General features: G+C 38.9%; 1 protein-coding gene across 1 annotated transcript; it reads right to left on the bottom strand.

The window, feature by feature from the left end:
- Positions 1-17,767: 17,767 nt before the first annotated feature.
- RFESD (Rieske Fe-S domain containing) lies at positions 17,768-20,642 on the bottom strand. The gene is made up of 4 exons (XM_035567626.1): positions 20,483-20,642; positions 19,413-19,593; positions 19,288-19,322; positions 17,768-18,750 (listed from the first exon to the last, which is right to left on the bottom strand). Exons 1-4 carry the CDS (start codon positions 20,558-20,560, stop codon positions 18,457-18,459), a joined length of 588 nt encoding a protein of 195 aa, XP_035423519.1. The 5' UTR covers positions 20,561-20,642; the 3' UTR covers positions 17,768-18,456.
- Positions 20,643-20,850: the final 208 nt, after the last annotated feature.

Here is a 20,850-nt window from a genome sequence, read left to right as displayed (position 1 = left end):
CACCCCCGGCACCGCCCCGGTACCCCCCGGCAACCCCACTGGCCCCCCTGATCCCCCCCGGCACCCCCCGGACCCCCCCCCCCGGCATCTCCCCGGGTACCCCCCGGACCCCCCCCGGCCCCGCGTCGGCCCCTACATGCTCCCGGCTCCGCCTCCCTCCCTCCCGCACTACGTCACGGGCACCGCACGCTGACGTCACGCCCAGCACGCGGCGGGGGGGCGAGGTGAGGGCCCCGCGCATGCGGCTGCGGGAGCGGGTCCGGGGCTGTGGCGGGGCCCGAGGGGGAGGGCGGGGTGGTCGGCAGGGAGCGCTGCTTCCTCCGCTTCTTAGCGCAGGTTTTTAGCCTAAAATGGAAGATGACAACGCAAAGTGCCCTCTCGTCCTGTCCCGAAGGGGCTGCGGGAGGGCTGGGGAGGGTCTCTGTGTCGGGGGTGTAGGGATAGGGCAAGGGGTGAGGGCTGGAAACTAAAGGTGGGGAGATTTAGATTAGGTATAGGGAAGAAATTTTTCTCTCTGAGGGTGGTGAGGCACCAGCACAGGCTGCCCCGAGGAGCTGTGGCTGCCCCATCCCTGGCAGTGCCCAAGGCCAGGCTGGATGGGGCTGGGGGCAGCCTGGGCTGCTGGGAGGTGTCCCTGCCCATGGCAGGGGGTGGCACTGGGTGGGCTTTAAGGTCCCTTCCAACCCAAACCATTCTGTGGTTCTTCTCACTCCTTCCTCAAACCACTTGGGAAAGGAAAAGAAAAAGAAAAAAAAAGAAAAAGAAAAAGAGAAGAGAAGAGAAAGAGAAAGGGAAAGAGAAAGAGAAAGGGAAAGAGAAAGAGAAAGGGAAAGAGAAAGAGAAAGAGAAGAGAAAGAGAAGAGAGAAGAGGAGAGGAGAGGAGGAGAGGAGAGAGAGAAAAGAAAAGGAGGAAGAAAACGAAAAGGAAAGAAAAGAGGAAAAAAGAAAAGGAAAGAAAAAAGAAAAGGAAAGAAAAGAAGAAAAGGAATACGACTTAAATTTTACATGGTAGAAAACTCCATGGACTGAGAATTTGCTTGACATCTCCACCTCAGATGCATTCTGCAAGTTATGTGGGCAAGTGAAAGCAATAAAAGATTGCCTAACTGAAAGAAGAGGATTATAAAGGATTGCTTGACTGTTCCCTGTTTGGCAGTCTGGAAGCTGAATATCCTATGATCAGCAAACACTTCAGCCAGCAGGCGTTTGCTGCTGCTGCAGACACACAAAGACAAAATTGCAGAAAAGAGAGCGCGTGTTTGACAAGACTCAGAAAACAATAGCATATTTGATCTTGTGCATTTTAGACTGGGATGTTATTATTCTATTTCAAATTATTTCTGTTGAAGCTTTGCAGTGAATACCTCAGAAAAAGCAATGAAGACAAATATGCAGTCTTTCCCAACAAAAGGGCAATGATATTTTCCATGGCAAGGAGATAAGCACAGCCAAGTCAAGGGGGAAGACTTTTTCCTTCTGGAGGCTGTAGTCTCACTTGCACAGTTCAAGACATGACCAACTGTCCCATATTTTCACATCAGTGGAATGATTTAATGCATTTGGATTCAGCGTTGTCCTATTCATTAGCTGATTCTGCACACTGCCCGGAGCTTCTGCTCACTTTTTAGCAGCTTTCAGTACGTGACAAACTACGTTGTTCTCAGAGAGGTAAATTTCCATTTTTTTTTTCCCCCAAAGAACATAGAAAGTGACTCCAGGTAACAGCAATCTTTTTTGGTTAATGGGGGTGTGTTGCAAAATACAAACTTTGTCAGCCCTGATTTCATTGGTGCCCATCCACGCTGCTGTACAGTCTGGCAGCCGAGATTCTTACACAGACAAAGCACAAACCAACAAAAGGAGTTTTTCTGTTGCTGTAGCCATCTGCTAAATCCAAGCCAACAAAAGCAGCCTGTATGTGGGAAAGCAAGGAATGAATGGTGGGGCAGTGTTAAGGACTATGAATATTTTTCAGTACAACTATGCCAGAAAAAAAATATAATTGTGGAGTTGCTCTGGCTTGGAAGCACACAAATACTTGTGCAGCAATGCCAGTTGTATCGATGGCACAACCACCCCCTGCCAGAGCCTGCTGCCCCTCCAGCCCTCGGCCTCGCAGTGCGACAGGCAGCACGAATCCCAGAACATTGCGTTGCATCCACCTCCATAAGTGATGCAATGCCGTGACCTTTGAAAAATCGCCTTCCATGCAAATCACCTTTGAAAAACTCATTGTGCTTTTATAAAGGTGATTTATGCCTCCACTTTTACGTCTACTACATTTACAGGCTTGTAAACATCACTCATAACTCCCTCAGCCATCCCCTCTCCAAAATGAAGGGTCAAATGAAGGCGGCTCTTCAGCCCCTTCAGTCTCCTGATCATTTCATCTCGTGGTTATCTACTCCAGAGATCATCTCCCACTCCTTCAGTTGTGTGGGTTCCTTCTGGAGTTTCTCAGCATTCAGCATCTGACCACCTGTAAGAGGTTTAAGTATCACCTGCAGACTTGGAGGTTTCACAGGTCCCCAGTGAACATCAATCATCAAGGACAACCCGAGGCTTCTGTTCTGACCTGGGGAATTCCCGTCCTTGCAAGCATGCAAGGTTTGACTGGAAAAGTCTCTGAGCAATTTGATGCAATTTGACCTGCTCGGAGAAGGAGGTTGGTTAGATGACCTCCAGGAGGTCACTTCCTACCTGAATTATTATTATTATTATTATTACTGACTCTTTGGATCTTCTTCTTCCTGAAGACTGACCACTAAGCCCTGTCCTTCACTTCCTCTTCTTACACCAGCTTTCAATCCAAAACCAAATCTCTCATCCAATCTTGTGGTAACTTAGTTTCTTTACAACATTTAATAAGCTTTACAAAAAGCTTCTCAAAGGCTTTTTGAAAACGCAGGAGGATTATTGTACTCGCACAACTCTCTTTATCCACATACTTTCTGCCCTTCCTCCAAATTCCGGTGACGCAGGACTTCCCTCCACAGAAGCCACTCCTTCCAAGCAGACACTGTTTGTCCATGTGTCCCTTCATCATTTTTGTTACAGACTCTCTCATCTTTTCAGGAATGAAGGCCGGTCCCATTGATTCCACATTCCCCGGAGCCCCTCTCAAGCAGTTTTTGCCTGCCAGGCCCACAGCATGGGGCCACCTGTAAAGATTTAGCACAAGCCTCAGACCCCAGGTCGGGGGGTTCCTGTCTGAGTTTCTGAGGAATGGTCTAGCAAATATTATCTAGTACTTATTAATGTCTAGCTACTTATTAGTGTCTACTCTATCTATTTGGTCTAGTGCTGCTATATCAAAACAAGAAACGTAACATCAGCCCCATACTGAATCCAAGGTGTGAAGGGAGTTGAAAATGATCTAATAGGAGGAGAAGGAGAAGTAAAAAGGCCTCTTTCTAAATTTAAACCAGATCCAGTTTATAGTATTTATAGCAGAAGAGAGCTGCGAAAGCCACTACTGAGTTGTGAAAACCTGCTAACATGGTGTGGGTAAGCAGTGGACTATTGGAAGCCAGCTCTGCTGCTGCAGGAGTCCAGACTGCCCTCCTGGGTCGTTGACTTCAACAGTAAAAGACTCCAGTTCCCAAGTCACAAGGAGGAGCCTCATCACCACGGTGCCTGCATGCCTGCAACCTGCAGCACCGTTCTAAAATTCAGAGATGAAGGGCCGAAACAACACTAAAATGCTGCACAATAAAACACCCCCATGTAGCAAATGCCGTAGAGCCGCACCATGTAATTCTCCTGTCTTCGTTTAACAAGAGTTACTGATTGCATTAGCACGCCTATCAAAGAATAAATAAATAAATAAATAGTTTGCACATTATTGTTGTTTCAGAAAACAAGCCTCCCAGGTAGACACAGACCACCCCTACACACACAGGAGCAGTGTGCCCACCCTGTACCACCTGCCCACTTCCCCTGCAGCCCCCCATGCCCTCACGCTGGGGTTCTCCCATCCAAGACTGGTCTGTGGGGAGAGGTGGGCATGGGGGAACACGGACGGAGCAGGTGCTGGCCACCAGGGAGCTGGGGAAGCTCTCCCCAGCACGTCCCTGCTGTGCAGGTGGCCCCGTCCACAGGGCACTCGGAGGGGCATGGGACCACCTCACTAGAAGATGCTGCTGTAGGTTGGGGGCAGGGAAGAGATGGCATACCCTGAGTGTATCTTGAAACTTCTGGGCTATTTTAATCCACTTTATGATCCCCTGGATAAGCACTTAAGACCGAGTGACCCAGCACATGAATTGTACAGGGAGACGTGCCTCAAGGTTATTTAATGTGCTCTGCCCTATGCTTGTGCACAGTTTTGTTCATTACATGAGTAAAGATTCTAGTTTTGGTCACTAAAAATACACTATATGGGTGCAGATAACATTCATGACATCAAGTGAATGAAGAGTTAATGTGAGTTTTAAGAAAATAAAATTAAGGAAGAATGATTAGAGCTGTATATATAAATAGCCACCATAAAGCCTATGCGTAACAGAATTATTTATTCACCTATGAGTGTCAAAAGTTCATAATGACTCATAAATGAAACCTCATTGGGAGTAGGCTTTCTGTTTAAAGTTACCTTTAAATTATTTTTATACAACTGCACTTCTCCAGAATTAAAAGAAACAGTAGATTATTAATTAGCTGTCCTTATGTGGATATTAAACAACTTTCAGGTCATTACTGGATGGGCATTTTCATGTTTAAAAATTTGGTTCTGGTTTCTCCTGCACTTTTAGACTACTTATTCCGAAACTGGAGCACTCTCTTGAGGAGTATTTGGCTGCTCAGGAACCTTTGCTGAATGCTAAACTGTATATTTGCTGTGAGAAATGGCACACGATGAAAGAGTAGAAATGAAAACGTCTTTATAAGTGGATTTACTTTGATGAGCAGAAGCCAATGAATGACTATTTTCCTGCCTCAAATCCTGGATATACAGTGTGCAGTCCAAGAAGTGTTCCTGCTTTGGCTGTTGTCTCCATAGTTGTGTTAATTAAGTCTCAGTACTGAGCAGCCTATTTTTACAAAACTAATAGCAATTTAGTATCTTCAAGGCTTTTCTTCCTTTGGTTGACTGTAGTCAAAGTTTACTGCTAAAGGCAGATAGAGGGGCAGATATGGACAATGTTACTCTCTAAGCGTTACTTCTGCTGAAAATCAGGCTAGCAATATACATTTAATTTGAAATGCATATCTGCATAAATAAATCACCACTGAAATCACTAAAGAGGACCAGGTCAAAGTTGGTATGGTTTCAAGTAAAAAGTTTTCAAGTAAAAGCTGACATTTCTGAATGCCAGCTCTGCAAACTGAAAATAAAAACTTGACTTGATCCATAAATCAGTATAGTGCTTTTATTTTTTACTTTCTCTAAGTAGAGGTAAATACAAGTAACACAACTTACCTTTGTTGCTGGTCTAGAGGTTGCACAGATGTAAATTGACTGATTAGAACCTGACATTTTGTCATAACTAGCTTCAGTGTCTATTGCGTTATTAATTGTACCGTAGTTGCAAGGAAAACAAGGCCAAAGGACTGGACTGGTCAACATGAAAGAAGCAATCAAATTTCATTAGCTCTGAAGCTCTAAATTTTTCATATTGAAGAAAAACAAACAACAACTCTAACAGCAACATGAACAAAGGGAGAAGATCGAGAAGAGGAATTTTCTTATATTATAGTAATACACTGTTCTTGTGTGCAAAACTCAAGTTGCATATCAGATCTGTTTTCTACCTTCTAAGATATACCAAACACTGGAATCAATAATTTGTATTAACTTGCTTTTTTATTGCTGGTATTTTCTTATTCAAAGCTGTGGTGCTTTTCTAATGAAAGTATACACACTATAAATATCACTTTCCTACCCTTCTAGTAACCTCATAGCAAAGCCATATGCTTTGTTAATTTAAAAGAATGTTATTTTGTCTGAATTTCATAAATCCTTTATCCTTCTTTCTTAATGTTACCTTTTCTCTACTAAATTTAAAAAAAAAAGAAGAAAGAAAAAAAAGTACTGTTTTCATAAACCATCTTCATAGCCCATTAAGTAAAAACTGTGCTCTGCACCTCTCCTGAAAATCAGTTTCCGAGAGATGAAGCATCACTTTGCAATTTAAAACTGAAGATTAAAACAGCATATGATACATAGCATCGATTTGTTATGTCAAAGGACCTATTTTTGCCTTATTTTCTATTTGGAGTCACTGGATAAAGCTCCAAATAATCAAGATGTTCTGATATTCCTACAATCTAAGGAAGAGATACTACTAAATAATAATAAGAAGAAGAAACACTAGCAAAAGGTAACATTTGCAGCATGTATTTGACATGTTTATGTCTTCTCTGAAAACATTTACAAGGAAAAATAGATTCAGGCTTCTTCTGCATCAAAAGATATGATGGTTCTTGGTGGTGATTTTTTTTTCACTTTTGTTTTCTTCTTATTTGTTATATTTGAATCGTCAGTAATATTCACTTAGTTCTCTACAGTAAAGAGTCTTAAATTACATCAGGATTTTCAATTACATATTTGGCAGTAACTTAAGCTACAGCCTGGATTGTAGATTTGTATCTACAGAAATCTTGCCAGAGTTGCCTAACAATGCTTCTCCATATAACAAAAATAGGAAAGCAAAGGGCATGATGTCTGAAAAAAAACAAGCAGTGCAAAATGCTTGGGAGCAAGGTGAAAATGGAAAACAAGTAATAAAGAAGTCTGTATGCAGTGATATTTGCAGTTTGTACTTCATAACAAAAGTGAAAAATAAACAAACAACAACAAAACCACTCCTGCTTGAAGTCCAGAAGTGAGAACAGGAAAATTTAAAAGAAAAAAAATATATATAAATGGAAGTTATTTGAAAAGCTTCAGTCTTTAAGAATATTTTACTTTCTCTCTGTATCAGTCAAAACATTTGTACTAATTTAAAACTGTGCTGTCAGCAAAGAGATGTTTTAGTAGATAGAGTATTTTATATAGCATATTTCTAGAGATTCCTAGATGGGATTTAATTAACTTAGTTTTAATCTTTTAGACAGGTAGATAGATAGATAGATCGATCGATCGATCGATCGATCGATCCGTGGTTTAATATATGTTTCTCTGCTAGAGAATTGTTTTAACATCCAGTCCTTTTATGAGTTTAATTCCTGACCAAGAGAATCTTGCAACAACTAGTCAGTGAGAGCAACAAATCTGATAATGTCATCAATAACATTTCTAAACTTTCTAAAAATTAGTTAGCCTGATATAGACTACATAGACCTCAGGCAGTGTGAGAGCAGGTTCTTCAGAAGTCTTATCTACCTTCGTCCAACTTCTGTGTTGTAGTATGGGGCATATATGGTAAATGCCTATCCATTAGGTATGTCGCAGTAAAAACTTCTCTTCATAAGCTGCAGAATTTCTAAACTAAGTGAAGTGTTTATATGCTGATATTTGAGACATTTTTTAGTGATGAGTAATGGTTTGATGATCATTTTACAGTGCTCTCTCATCACTAAAGTGATGAGAAACCATTCTATGGTTTTGATGTTTTGAATTCTGTTGATAGTATTCTGCACCCATCTCAAATCATGACTCACCATTTATTTTAAAAAAGAAACAGATCATTTACCTGAATTTGCACTTTCATACTTGACCACTGCAGACAGGAAAACCTCAAAAACATAAAAACATCCAAGTGTAGGATGCTATCTTTCAACTCACACATCAGATTACTTTTATTAACAGCCTGGAAAAGCTCTAACTTCTTATGAAAAAGCTTTATGAAAAGCTTTTAAACATGGATGAGCAGAAAATGTTTGACCCACACCTATGCTTATGAAGCAGGGGGCATGAGCATTTGCTAAATGAAGAGGGAAACAAAGTGTAGCAGAACTGAGACATAAAACTGATGAATGTTCCACATATTGTAGGTGACTGCAAATGCAAGCTGCCTTTGGTTAGCTCCATGCCAATGAAGTCTTAGAAATTTTACCAGTGCTACCTAATTCTCTGTGTTTGAAATCCTCCTGAATTTCACTGTAATTGGAAGGGGGTAGCTGGATCTCAGTCCTTGCTGTGGCAAATAAGTTGTAGAAGGTGTTTTAAAACTCCATGTTCTTTCCTGCTGGCTGCTTTATGACTGCACAGAAATTTTGAAGCTGTGTTTTATGAAGTATGAATTTTACCAAAGAAGCATCAGAATGCTTATTCCCTTATTCCTTAGAAAATACTAAATTGCCAAGCTTTTAGTTCTTTGCCCTCTGTCTCATTTCACTTTCCATGTGCATTTTGTTGGCAAGACTTACTTTCATTTATCAATAAAAGAAATTCTTTCCAGTTGCCTATAAAATTTGGACCCATTTTTAACATTTTGAGACACTTAACTGAGAAACGATGTCAGTTTCTGTACGGATCTCCATTTAATGGTTCTTTTTATGATGCTATGTGAGGATTAGAATGAAGTCATCTCTGCCTGCACAGAATATGATGAACTGCCATCACAGCAAAAAAGCAGTGATGCATGAGAAAAAAATAAATAAATAAAAAAAGAAAGGAATAGAGTAAAGATTGATGAGATAGTAAGATCGCTTCAAAATCATCACTTTAGAAGGTAGGAAAACTGGCGTAAAAGATTGAGAGATTGTTAAAATCAAGTTCATAAAGTTATTTCTTAATAGAATATTAATGGAGGATGGTTTGAGGATACACCAATTCATATTTACTTTTGTAATTTTAAGATACTATCTTTAAAGTAGCAAAATAAATAACATGTTTACAACGTTATTTTTTTTCTGATCTCAACCAGCAGAAGTTTTGCTTTTCCTCTTTTTTTTTTTTTTTTTTTTTTTGTGATAAGCCACTCATACTGGATGTGCTTTTAACTGAAGCAGATGCTCACAGGTAATCTAGGATAAAGGCATGCCCAAACAGTGATACACTTTGAAAAATCCTTTTCTTTCACAAACTGGTTCTTAATAAACACTACAGCTTAAAGAGAAAAACAGCGCAGAATAGATTATTTATCTCTCTTAGCCAGATGCCCACATGGAATGAAAATAGAAGATTTGTGTCTTTTCAGAAGATCTATTCAGAAGTCTGTTTGACTTCTATTAATTAAAAAAAGTTTACATTTTTTGCCTTTATGTCAAATTAAAAGTTTGTTTTAATTTGTTGCCTTCATATGGAGGGGAGGAGGAAAAGACTTCATGTTAGGAAAATTGCCAAGAGGAGGGATTACAGAGATGTATGTTCCCATTACATAGTCTTGGCTCTCAGAACTGGACATCTAAATTAGACACCTAAATGAACAACACATATCTGAGACTAAACAAGTAAATCTTGTTGATGTCAGCTGAAAATTCTTGCTCACGAAATTAAAGAATGTAAGATGACAAATATCAGTTTATTTTGGTACAAGTAATGAGGATGCTCAAAATTATAAAGGTATTTTATTAATCTAGTATACTGAAAGAAAATACTAGAATGTAAAAATACCTTCCTAGCTGTTTTAGCTTCAGTATTCTGTTTTAACAAATTTAAAGAAAATTGATGAGTTATACTGCAGTGTAACTAACGAAATTCAAATTCTCATACCTTCAGACAGATTCTGCATTCTTACTTTTTTTTAGGTAAGTTATTTCAGTTCCAATTCTTTACAGTGAAACATCTTGTGCATCTAGAGGTGAACTTATGCTTGACTTCTTTCTTGATACCAGAAAATAAAACATAATACTATTTCAACTATTAAGACAATATGAAGTCCTGCAGCTAATCTCAACGGGACAATAGTATCAGATGACTTTGGAAGTGGAAATTGCATCAGACACCTGGTTACACTATAATGCAAACAGTTAGTTAAAAGAAGTACAAGAATATCTTAGATGACTGAATATACTTTAAATTACGTTTGATGTTTTAGAAGGAAGCCCACTTAGGTAACAGTGTAAATGACAGCAAAAATTTGCTTCTAAACTCCAGATAATTAAACATAATGGCAAAATGAACATTAAAATACAATAATGAACATTATTACTGGGAGATAGAAATGGAAAAGTTAGTTATAAAAAAGGAAGCACCAGTAGACTGTTGTTAAAATGATACCTCTGTTTTAAATGGAGCTTGTGCTTTTATTTCTTTTTTATTTATTTTCAACTGTAATTTAAGCTTTCCCAGTCCTAGTAGAATCATCTAATGCAAATGTGTCTGGTTTGTTTATTTATTTATTTATTTTTGCTACACTATCTTTTATCTTCATAACTCTACACTTTTAAGTAACTTTTTTTACAATTAAAATTGAATTAAATAGAATATGTAAATAAATTTAGGCAAGTCACTTGAAAAAAATTCTAATGGGCAATAACTGACTGCACATTTCTCCATTTCTTGACCCCCTGTGTCATTATTCATCCGAGTACAAAGTGGTTACTAGAAATCAACACTGAAGAAAGATGTCATTTCACATAAAAGATCTGTATGTTCTTATGTACTCAGAAAAACAACAACAACAACAATAAAAACAACAACAAAAAACACCACAGGTTCTCAGTACGTCAGTTTAGATATGGGACTTTACCTAAAGTTAACATACACTGTTTATGTTAATTTTTGACTCATTTGCCAGGAATAATGGTGATCATTATGATTTGATCCTGCTAGAAAATTGTGATAAGCTTTTCAATAAAAACTTCCATATTATAGTGTTACAGTTTGAGACATACACAGAGCAATTAAGGTAAAACAAAGCTCAATTTAACACATAAAAAGCAAACTACAGGACATCAGGTCTTTCATCCTGTAAAACAGTATACGTGCTCAAGTATTCATTTACCTTGCCTTCAACTTGACTTTTTATCAGCAAGCACCAACTAGCAAGCAGTATGTGATTCCTAAGTCTTGCCATAAGGATGTTCTGTAAAAATCTTAGTCCTCTTGCTGCAGAAGTTTTGCCCCTAACTTCAAGGCTGCCATGGTTAGGTGTTTTGTACAAAGTTGGTATGGAACACTACTACTATGCTCCATAATGCCAGAGACAATGAGCTGTGCATATTAATACGATGGAATATGAAAATAGTTAAGATTGTGCTTCACAGCCAAATGAAGGCATGAGAACAAGAAAGCATTAGTAAGTTATGCCCTCATAAAAAGGCACTTATTTTAATCTGCTACATTACTCGTAAATTTTAAGGGTTAGGTTTATGTGTTAGAACCTGGATTTTCAAACTCTTTAAAGGATCAGTATGTGAATGAAACAGTTATCTTGCAGTTTCCTCATTTGTTATACACCATGCATTATGGCCTAGCAGCTAGAGCTTTGTTGACAGAAATGTATGTGTATGTATGTATGTTTGTGTATTAGGCATATGTATGTATAACCATGTATCTTATGGTACCTCCTCTTAATCTGAAGAAAAGAAAGCCATCTTCTGAGACTAAAGTAGTAAACCAGGTACCATGAAGTGTTCTACAAAGATCCCGGCTCAGCTGAGTAAGCAGCGTGCCTGACTTTCAGAAGGATGCAGCTGCAGTTAATGCTCAGAAGCGTGTGCTCTGAAATTTCGCTGGTTTAAAAAAGATCTTGCAAAGAATGAGTACTGCTTGTTTTGGAAACTCAGTTCCTCCACTTTGAAATTAACCACCTTAAGCTGGTTGGCTGCCTGGCATGCTGCCACCTATTGTTCCATATTGCTGGCTGAAAAGAAACTCGGAGATGGGTGGTGTGTGAAAGACCTTGGTATTGACTTTGTTCGTGGTATTCACTCTTTACTAATAATTATATTGTTCCTGATGCATAGAAATGAAGCTGCAGAAGCCTGTTTTACGTTAAATACTAGGAGTTTGTCAAGGGTTCCAGGCTGATGCTGTAGGAATTCAACTGGAATGCATCTGACTAAATAAGCACCCTAATATTCTCACTGTCAGTCTTCCCACCTACAAAAAAATGCTTGAAAAAGGGAACTAGAGGGACCAGAGAGAACACTGTCCTCTCCAATGATCTACCTGGTAACTAATTACCCAGCAACCCTCCAGCAGGTCCATTAGCAATTACAGCAGGAACCATGTGAATGTAAACTTTTCACCAATTTATGGATTTCAATGGTAGGCAGTGCTTGGTCTGTGAAGGCACATACATTCCCCCCAGGGTGCTGACTACACTGCGCAGGGGGGAATGCTGAAGAGCCAGGTGCAAGGCAAGCCCAGCAGCTTTCTGGCAACCAGCCTTGTGCATGCAAGAGGTCACTAAAAATGTCATTGCTTAAGTAATGGAAAAGCTAATCATTACAGTGAAAGATCATAAACTGCTGCCCTTTGGGAAAGGCAGCAACTACGTGTTGTTTTCTTTATCAAAATCTCAGGAGAGGGATTTAGGACAGCTCTTGCTTTGTCTCTTTTGAACATAAAAGAAGAAAATAGGTTTATTTTGTTTGGCTTGAAGGACCTTTTGATTCTTTCTTGTTTCCATTTTGTAATGAGGAGATAGAGGAACACTGGGTAAATGCCAAAATGACACTTTGTATTATTTTGTTTCCTTTTCAATACTTACACTTTTTTTTTTTCCCTAAAGGAATACTCATCCAGACCAAAATTAAGCAACATTCAAAATGTCAATTTCTGTTTCAGTTGCACAGCTATAAAATATGGATAGCACTATTCACCGAGGAATTGACAGCTAAAATTTGAAAAATGCAGAATTATTATTGCAGACAAGTTTGATACATGGAAAAGCTTAATTGTCCAGATTAACAACCTCATAACCAAATCTTCACTAATTAAATATATGTGCTGTATGAAAATGCTAAAACGTCAATGAATTGTGAGAAATGCAAACAGTTACCTGATTTTTTATTTTTATTTATTTTTCTCTCTGGGATCATACAGTGGACAAAACAATTGCTACTTCAAATGTTAAGTAGATAAGAGATGTACCATGTTGCTGTAATGATCCCTTAATGGATAAGTTAATAATTCACCTGAGTTTAGACAACTCATCTTGTTTAGAAAACAAGAGTTAGGAGCAGCTGAGGAGACTGGGGTGTTTAGTCTGGAGAAGAGGAGGCTGAGGGGAGACCTCATTGCACTCTACAACTTCCTGCAAGGAGGCTGCAGCGCGGAGGCAGTCGGTCACTTTTCTCAGGTGACAAGAGATAGGCCGTGAGGCAAGGGTCTCAATTTGGGGCAGGTTGTGCTTGGGTCTGGTATTAGGAAAAATTTCTTCATGGAGGGTGTGGTCGAGCGTTGGAACAGCCTGCCCAGGTAAGTGATGGAGTCCCAGTCCCTGCAGCTATTTAAAAGATGCGTGAACATGGCACTAAGGTACATGGTTTAGTGATGGGGACTCAGTAGGCCGGGTGGATGGCCGCACTTGATGATCTTGAAGGCCTTTTCCAATCTTGAAGGCCTTTTCCAACCTAGATCATTCTAGAACCCTGTGAGTGACAGGGTTTAAGAAGGTACCTGTATCTGAGGAGGGAAGGGACATTACTGCAGATACAACACGCCCATGAAACTTAATGTCTTACTATGTGGGGAACTGGTAGACTTCCTGGACAAGGATCTGTAGTCCTGAACCCAAACCTTCTCTGTCGTACCCATTCTTGCACATTACTGTTGTGTTTATGAGATTCTGAACTGTGTCCAAGGTACTTCACTTTACATCATCTTACTAATGGTCATGGGCACATGAGGCAAAGTTCGAGGAATAGTAAAACAGAAACAGCCAAATGAGGCAAAATTATTGACTTACTGTATTTTACTGTTATGACTGTTCTCAAAAACAATTTTTCCATTCTGGACTTAAATTATTAAAAAATACATTCTATCCACCATTCATTGAAAAGACATAAAAAAAAAAAAAAGCTACCCCATCACCAATCTTCTTGGCAAATCCCTTTTTTGATTCTTTTTGGATCCAACACTATCCCTCTGTGCTTTTCGTCTACCTCAGAGGAGAACTGTGTAAGATTTATTAATTGGATTTGCTTTAGTATGTTGGAATACCATTTGTCCCTTAGGACAAGAAGCCAGGCTTCTACATAACAACTGAAAATATATGAGAAATTAAATTTCCTGTGAAAAACTAAAAGTTGTTTAAGTTATTTGCATGAAAAGCAGTAACATACAAGAACCACCTCCTTCCCCTTTCCTAGATAGAATACGAATATAAAGTTAAAAAAAAAATCTGTATGCAAAGCAGGTAATACATGGAGAAATGGAAATCCCTCAGCCTGCATAATCCACCAGTAAGTGCAGGAATTTGTCAGGTTATCCTGAAAGAAAAGGTTTGGGCTAGGAGGAAGGTATCGGAGGGAATAAGAGTATCCTTACAAATCAGCAAAGAAGAATCTTATAAAAGACATTCACAGAAATAGATAACTGCTGTCAAAGCTCACATTGTCCAAGTTACAGAAGTGAAACCCAGTGTGATTAGAGATAAAGACAGAGAAGTACACATTTTTAATTTTTTAATTACCAGTATTTTTTCTCTATTGTTAAAATATCTCTAATATGTATGTCCTTACATTGATCAGCAATCAGTTATTTAAAAAGCAACAGAAAGAAATAAAAAAGAATCGAATATTACATTATTTTAGTTAACATCAGGCATTGTTTCAGCTTAGCACCTGCTAGAGTGTCTAAACTGGCAATGAAAACTCATACAAACACCTGCATCTCGTAACAGATAGTGAGCTTCAGGTTTTCTTTGCATGCTGAGTCTCATTAAAAATATGGTGAGCGGTGCAAGGTGACACAGCCTCCTGGGGTGTGCGCTGCATCTCGAGCATCTACAGCTTTTTAACTTCAGATGCAGGTGGCTTTCTCCTGGGTGCTGAGACTGCAGTGCTAGGAACACTGGGAGATGTACAACCAGGATGGGGAAGGCAACCACTGCACTGCTCCTCTGTGCTTTTCTGGGCCAAACTGCAGCTGTAAAAGTATGTCATTTTCCCTGCAGCAATTTGCACTAAATAAGCATGCTGTTTTTTCAGGATGTTCAGAATACACTATGGTAAAAATACACTTCTTACTCTAACGCAGAGAGAATGTACCTATGTGTCTTGAATATTACCAGCAAGCAAGGCAGAAGTAATAACTTCTATTAAACAATATATATATATATATGTGTGTGCATATATAAAGCATCGCACTCCCTGATGCCTCTCATACTCTTTATCCCCTCACCCTGAGTGCAGTGCCATTTTAACCACTGGCTGAGCTGACTGAACTTGCTGACCCAGCAGAAAACCATTTGCTGTTTTTTTGCCAAGGACCCTCACTGGTACCATAGCTAGGGGTGGATCAGAGACCTCACCCCACCAGCTGCTCAGTCTCCCCCTCCTTTTTGCCTCGGCCACTCTGTCCCTCACACTGACTCCAGTCTTCACTGAAACCTTGGCACTGAGAGCAAAAGGCGATCTCGGCACACGTCCCCTTTTCCTACACAAAACAAAAGGCTCAGGCACCTCTTCATCAATATTATTTCCATTCCCTGCCTCCAATAACCTTCAAAAACACTTACCAAGCCAAGTGGGAGGGCAGATGGGATGCTTGGGAACTGGTGAGAGCTGACTCTTTAAACCTATGTCTCTACGATATCAGAGCTAACAACATGAATTACTTTTCCTGAACAGAGCAGAAACTACAGCTGTAAACTTGAGAGTGCATTTCATTCCAAAACTGAGCACGAAAAGAGGGAACTGTGCAATGCTATTAAAAGGGCTTTGGCAGTGAAAACGGTTTTAAAATTGTTGTTCCTCCTAGACATTTTTCTTGTGTGTTCTCCAGTCCTGCAAAGACTGCTCTCACCAGTGTATGCACTTCACGAGCTGCACTTAATTAAGGAGTACATTCATAAGCTTCTTAATCCTAACTTTACTATCAATTATTACATTGAAAAAGTACCTTATTTAATGTACAGTGCCAAATGAAGTCAACAGGACATGACATAACAAGGTATTACATGTAGAAAGGAAAACTTAAGCCACCTATCCTTACAGGTACTACTGTCTAATTAAGGTTTATGGTACATCAGGTTGAGGCTCAAGCTACTATGACTGCTGTCATAGTAGTGTGAACATCAAAACCCTGCTTTTTCAAAAAGATGGATCCATGATAGAATAAATATAACTTGTTTATTCCATTCAAGCTGCTTTTGAAAGTAGCTTACAGAGCTGGAGCATCTCACAGAGTCGTCATGAAAATTTTCAAGCCAAAGCACAAAATATATTTCTCTTTTCTTTGTGAGACAGATTAATGATAGGAAATTAATGCAGGCCTGCACTTTTAAACAATGCTCAGGAAAGACTGTGAGCTACTTGCTGTTGCATCTGAACATTTAATTTAAGGTCTATGCATTCTTAGTCTTTGTTAATACCATAAATGTTGTTATCATTAATATCACCATAATTTCTTTCTACTGGAAAAAAAAATGTAAAAATAATATCTAAGCAATCACATGAGTCAGTGAAAGTGTATCTGAAGGTCTTAACATATTTTTCTTTTACCTGATGTGTGTCTTTCAATAGTACATGATACCAATGCTTAAGTTTCATCACAGGTGAAACTAGTTGGGTGAAAATGAAGGAAAGGGAAGAAAAATTCTGTCCCCTCTTAATGTGGCCAAGCCAGTGTACAGTGATGTATCTTCTGTGTCCTTTGGCATAGCAGCTGTATCGCTTTACCACCAACCTCACCTTCCTACTACCTACACTTCAAGAAGAGTAAGAAGAGAAGTTTATGTGTTCCTTTAAAACAGAAAGAAGAAAACACGCATACACACAAAAACCCAACAACAAATACAACAACAAGAACAAGAACAACAGAACCAACACCGAAGAACTGGTCAGTAAATAACAGCAGTTTCTAGCAGTTGATCAACTCTGATTCATCTGACAGAAGGCAAGCATTTACATCTGATCTAGTCAGCACAGCCTGATTTAATGGTCAGTGAGAGGAGGAGGAAGAACATATCTCAGTGCTGCACTCCTTCTAAAACACAAAACTAAAACAGGTCAGATCAACAGCACCTTGAAGGTGCTCCCCTATTGACCACGTGAACAACATAAGGAGAAATGACCAGAAGCAGATGGCTAAGTTTAAATAGGATGAATCCATCACACCGTGACATAAATGAGAATGTGTTCTGCTTTTTTCATTGTGATCAATCAGGCACAGATGTCTTTCTTTGACAGTTCTCTACACCTCCCTAATTTTAAATACATTGACATGAACAATGATGTTGACACAGACCTCCTTATCCTCCCCATACATTAAAAGCAAGATAACCTACTGCACACGAGAGAAACTTACAGCAAAGACCAAATAGCTTGAAACTGAACCCATGTAAGACAGAACTTCTGCAAACAGCCAACAAATCAACAGAAAACACATGCTGAAAAATTACAGGCAGGTTGCAGTCACATTACTAGACAGACTGACAGGTCAGGAGTCTGGGGCTGATGTTAACCTTCATGCAGTATTCCTGTAACTGAAGAGAAGGTCTCTGGGCTCTGTGCTCTGGGTGGGAAAATCCACCGTGTCCCAGAACACAGACTGCCCTTCATGCAACACAACGCAGGGTGTCCTGGGAGCAGGGTTATCAGGGCAGATCTAATGTTATACAAGGAACTCAAATGCAGAAACCTAACTTTTGCCTCTAAATAAAAAGCATACCCTTTATAGTGAATATATAATGATGTTACTTAAAATAAATAAAAACAAACAAACAAGAACTATGAGTAAGTTTTTTTATTTATTTATTTTTTTACCTGACAGTTTCTTTCTCATCCAACAACAGAATCAGGAAGAATAAGTTACACATGACAAATATACATCACATTATTTGATGAACTACCAGAAGAGTTCAATGAGGAGTAGGAGAATAAATGCTACTATGGCATCTGGTAGCAATACACAAATGGGCATAAAAAAGCACATTAAAATATTCTCAAGTGTTGTACTTCTCCTTGTGAAAATGTAGCCCTTTGGATTTATAAACATCCACAGATTGCTCAGATATCTAAAACGTTAAAATTTTCTCTGTCATTTGTACAGAAGGCATAAACTGTTAAATATATAAACATAACCTTTACACCAGACTATTTACCTTAAACAATGTTTCATAAATGTTTCATAAGTAATAATATATTATACTATATCCCCTCTTGAAAATTAAAATAATTCTAGCAATACAGAATTTATAAGATATAAAGTATGATATGCACTCTGCTGTAAGTAAGTCCTTTTGAAATTCAAGAGAAAAAAAAAATCAATGGCGCAGGCCTAGTCATATCCCCAACTAAGTAGAGCTTCTTATCTTACTAATTTCTACATTATTGAATGCATAATATAAACATCAGAATTTAATCTGAAAACAGTCTTTACAGCCATGTTACTTTTTCATTTAATGATTCTTCATAGGGACGTTCACCAGCATTTTGCTTTCTAGCCACAATTTACTCTGCTGCCTGTGAGTTGCTCTTTTTTTTCACAGCTAAATCACCATTATTTTTGTACTTGTCAGCAAAATAATCAGAGTCAAAGCTTACAGACAAATCTGGAGGACTCACATAAACGTTGCCATTGTTTACTGTAACTTTGTGAATCCTTTGTTTTACTCCTTTTGACTGCCACCGAGGTGTTGGTGATGGCTCCAAAGGGTTTATTCCTTCATATAATCCTTCTCCTGTTTCCAAAGTAATTACATACTTATGCCAAGGACAAACAATACATGGTTGACCATCGATATCCTGAAAAGAGGAAAAAATAAAGAAAAATTAAGTAATCATATTCTGACTCTTCTCCTTTAAGAATCTCCAGGCTAAAAAATATGTCTGGTGATTCAGCTGCATGTCTGTTGTGGCAGGAACAAAAATTCCTGCTCCTAAGAGCACCATATTACAGTAGCAAACTGGACCAGCCATCTGTGTGGTGCTGGAGCCCTTTACACAACAGTGAACAACACCAGGTTTTCCTTGCAACTTTTGTAATACAGCTGCTAACCATAATATTCTACCATTATGGGATGCATCCACACAGCAAAGGGAATCAGATTCTCACTCTATTTCTCATCTCACCATTTCAGTCTCCCAAGATTAAAACAACAACAACAACAAAAAAACTATGCCAAAAAAACATAATAATAATGTAAAAAGTGTGATAGGAAGCATTATTTTTACTTAAATATCCATTTCTTTCAATGTTATATTCAGTCAAAAGTGTTCAGAGAAAATGCATTTGAGATTTCAAAAGACTCTATGCACATGCATATTACTTTGCTTACATACCTCTATTTCTCCAAGATTTAAAGGGCCTCCTTCATCTGAAACATGGCAGAATAAAATATTAGTTCATTCAGCATATGTTATGCTTAATTGTAGCAACATTAAGACCGAACGAGCAAATATCTTACGGTAGCAGCGAGAGTCCAAAGCATGAAATTTCCCTTCATGGTAGAAAACAACAACTTCTCTGCCATTGACTTTGGCAGTTATTCTTTGGGAGTTTTTTATGTCATCTTCTTTTCCAACTAGTACAAGACCATCTGGCTCCATTTCAACTGTTCCCTTGCTTGAGCTATGCAAAACCACATCCTTAAAACACACAAAAAATAATTCAAAAAGGCAGCTTATGAAGCAGTCCATGTTTGGATTTCTACATCTGGAATGGATGTCCCAGTCCCAGAGAAAGCCACAGCTCATTTAACACATGAAAGGAAAGGAACAGAAGTTTTAGCAAAAGATTAACAATATGCACATGAAGCAAAGCACAGGAGTTTGGTGATAATGTTTCACCAACATGTTCACTACCAGAAGCAGAACTGTGAACACCAACTGTTGCAAACCTCATACCTGAGGCTGAGACAAGATAAATTCCAAATCATTGCTTATTTACTCTACACTTTAGTCACTATCTCCCCTAATGCAAACAAATCCAGTGACGCTGATTTTAAAATATTTAATTATTTAGCTATGCAATCAGTAAGCTGTAGCATTTACAAGTAAATCTAATACTCTTTAAATAATACAATGGCTAGAAATACAAACCTATCTATGTTGACAAAAAAGTAAAAATATCATCTGCAAAAGGAAGAAAACAAAAACAAACAGTTTATTTGAGAAGCTATAATAAAATGGGCTTTTTAGCAGATGTGTTCTGCCTTTCCCTTTTTCTCTTTACGTATTTCAGATGTCTAAGAGCATCTCCCTCTCTCAGCAGAGGACATGAGGCAGTTTTCCTCTTTTGTCACAAAACCTTTCCTCCTATTAAATTTGCTTACAATTAGCTACTGTGTTCCAGTCACCTCAGAAGTCCTAGTGCCACAATATTACCCTCAATTCCACAGAAGATCAGTCTAAAAAAAGCCGTTGCACACACTGAGAACAAAGAGGAACCACATACATACAGATTCCAGTTGCAAAGAGGTTTAAGAGCTGCTAAGAGCAGTGCAACTTATCAGGCACGCAGCAAGCTGTACGGTACCTTAGATCCACACCAGATTACAACAGAGATGAGAAAGCAGATGAAGAAATGAATGCTCAGAATAATGAGGTCCAACATTGTCTCTCTTCAGTGTTCCTATCACAACTAGGCCTGCTTTGTTCGCATAGGTAACAGCATTTATCAAAGTGCTTCTTTACATAAAAACGTAAGCCAGTGGGACTGGCCCCAATAGCACAAAAAGGCAGGCTTTATGAAGGCTCAGCATGGCAGAGGAGAGCTCTGCGAGGACTGATAAGGAGTGGGGATGAGCTGGGGCTGTCCTGATAACAGAAGATCAGAGCTCAGAGTTCCTCTTGCTGCATTTCCCCTTATAAGCAATGCTCCACCACTGCCTGCTCCAAGTGGGA

Source organism: Cygnus atratus, chromosome Z, assembly GCF_013377495.2.
Source record: "Cygnus atratus isolate AKBS03 ecotype Queensland, Australia chromosome Z, CAtr_DNAZoo_HiC_assembly, whole genome shotgun sequence".
NCBI lineage: Eukaryota > Metazoa > Chordata > Aves > Anseriformes > Anatidae > Cygnus > Cygnus atratus.
The sequence above is the reverse complement of the archived record's forward strand: the minus strand, read 5'-3'. Positions and strand labels throughout refer to the sequence as shown.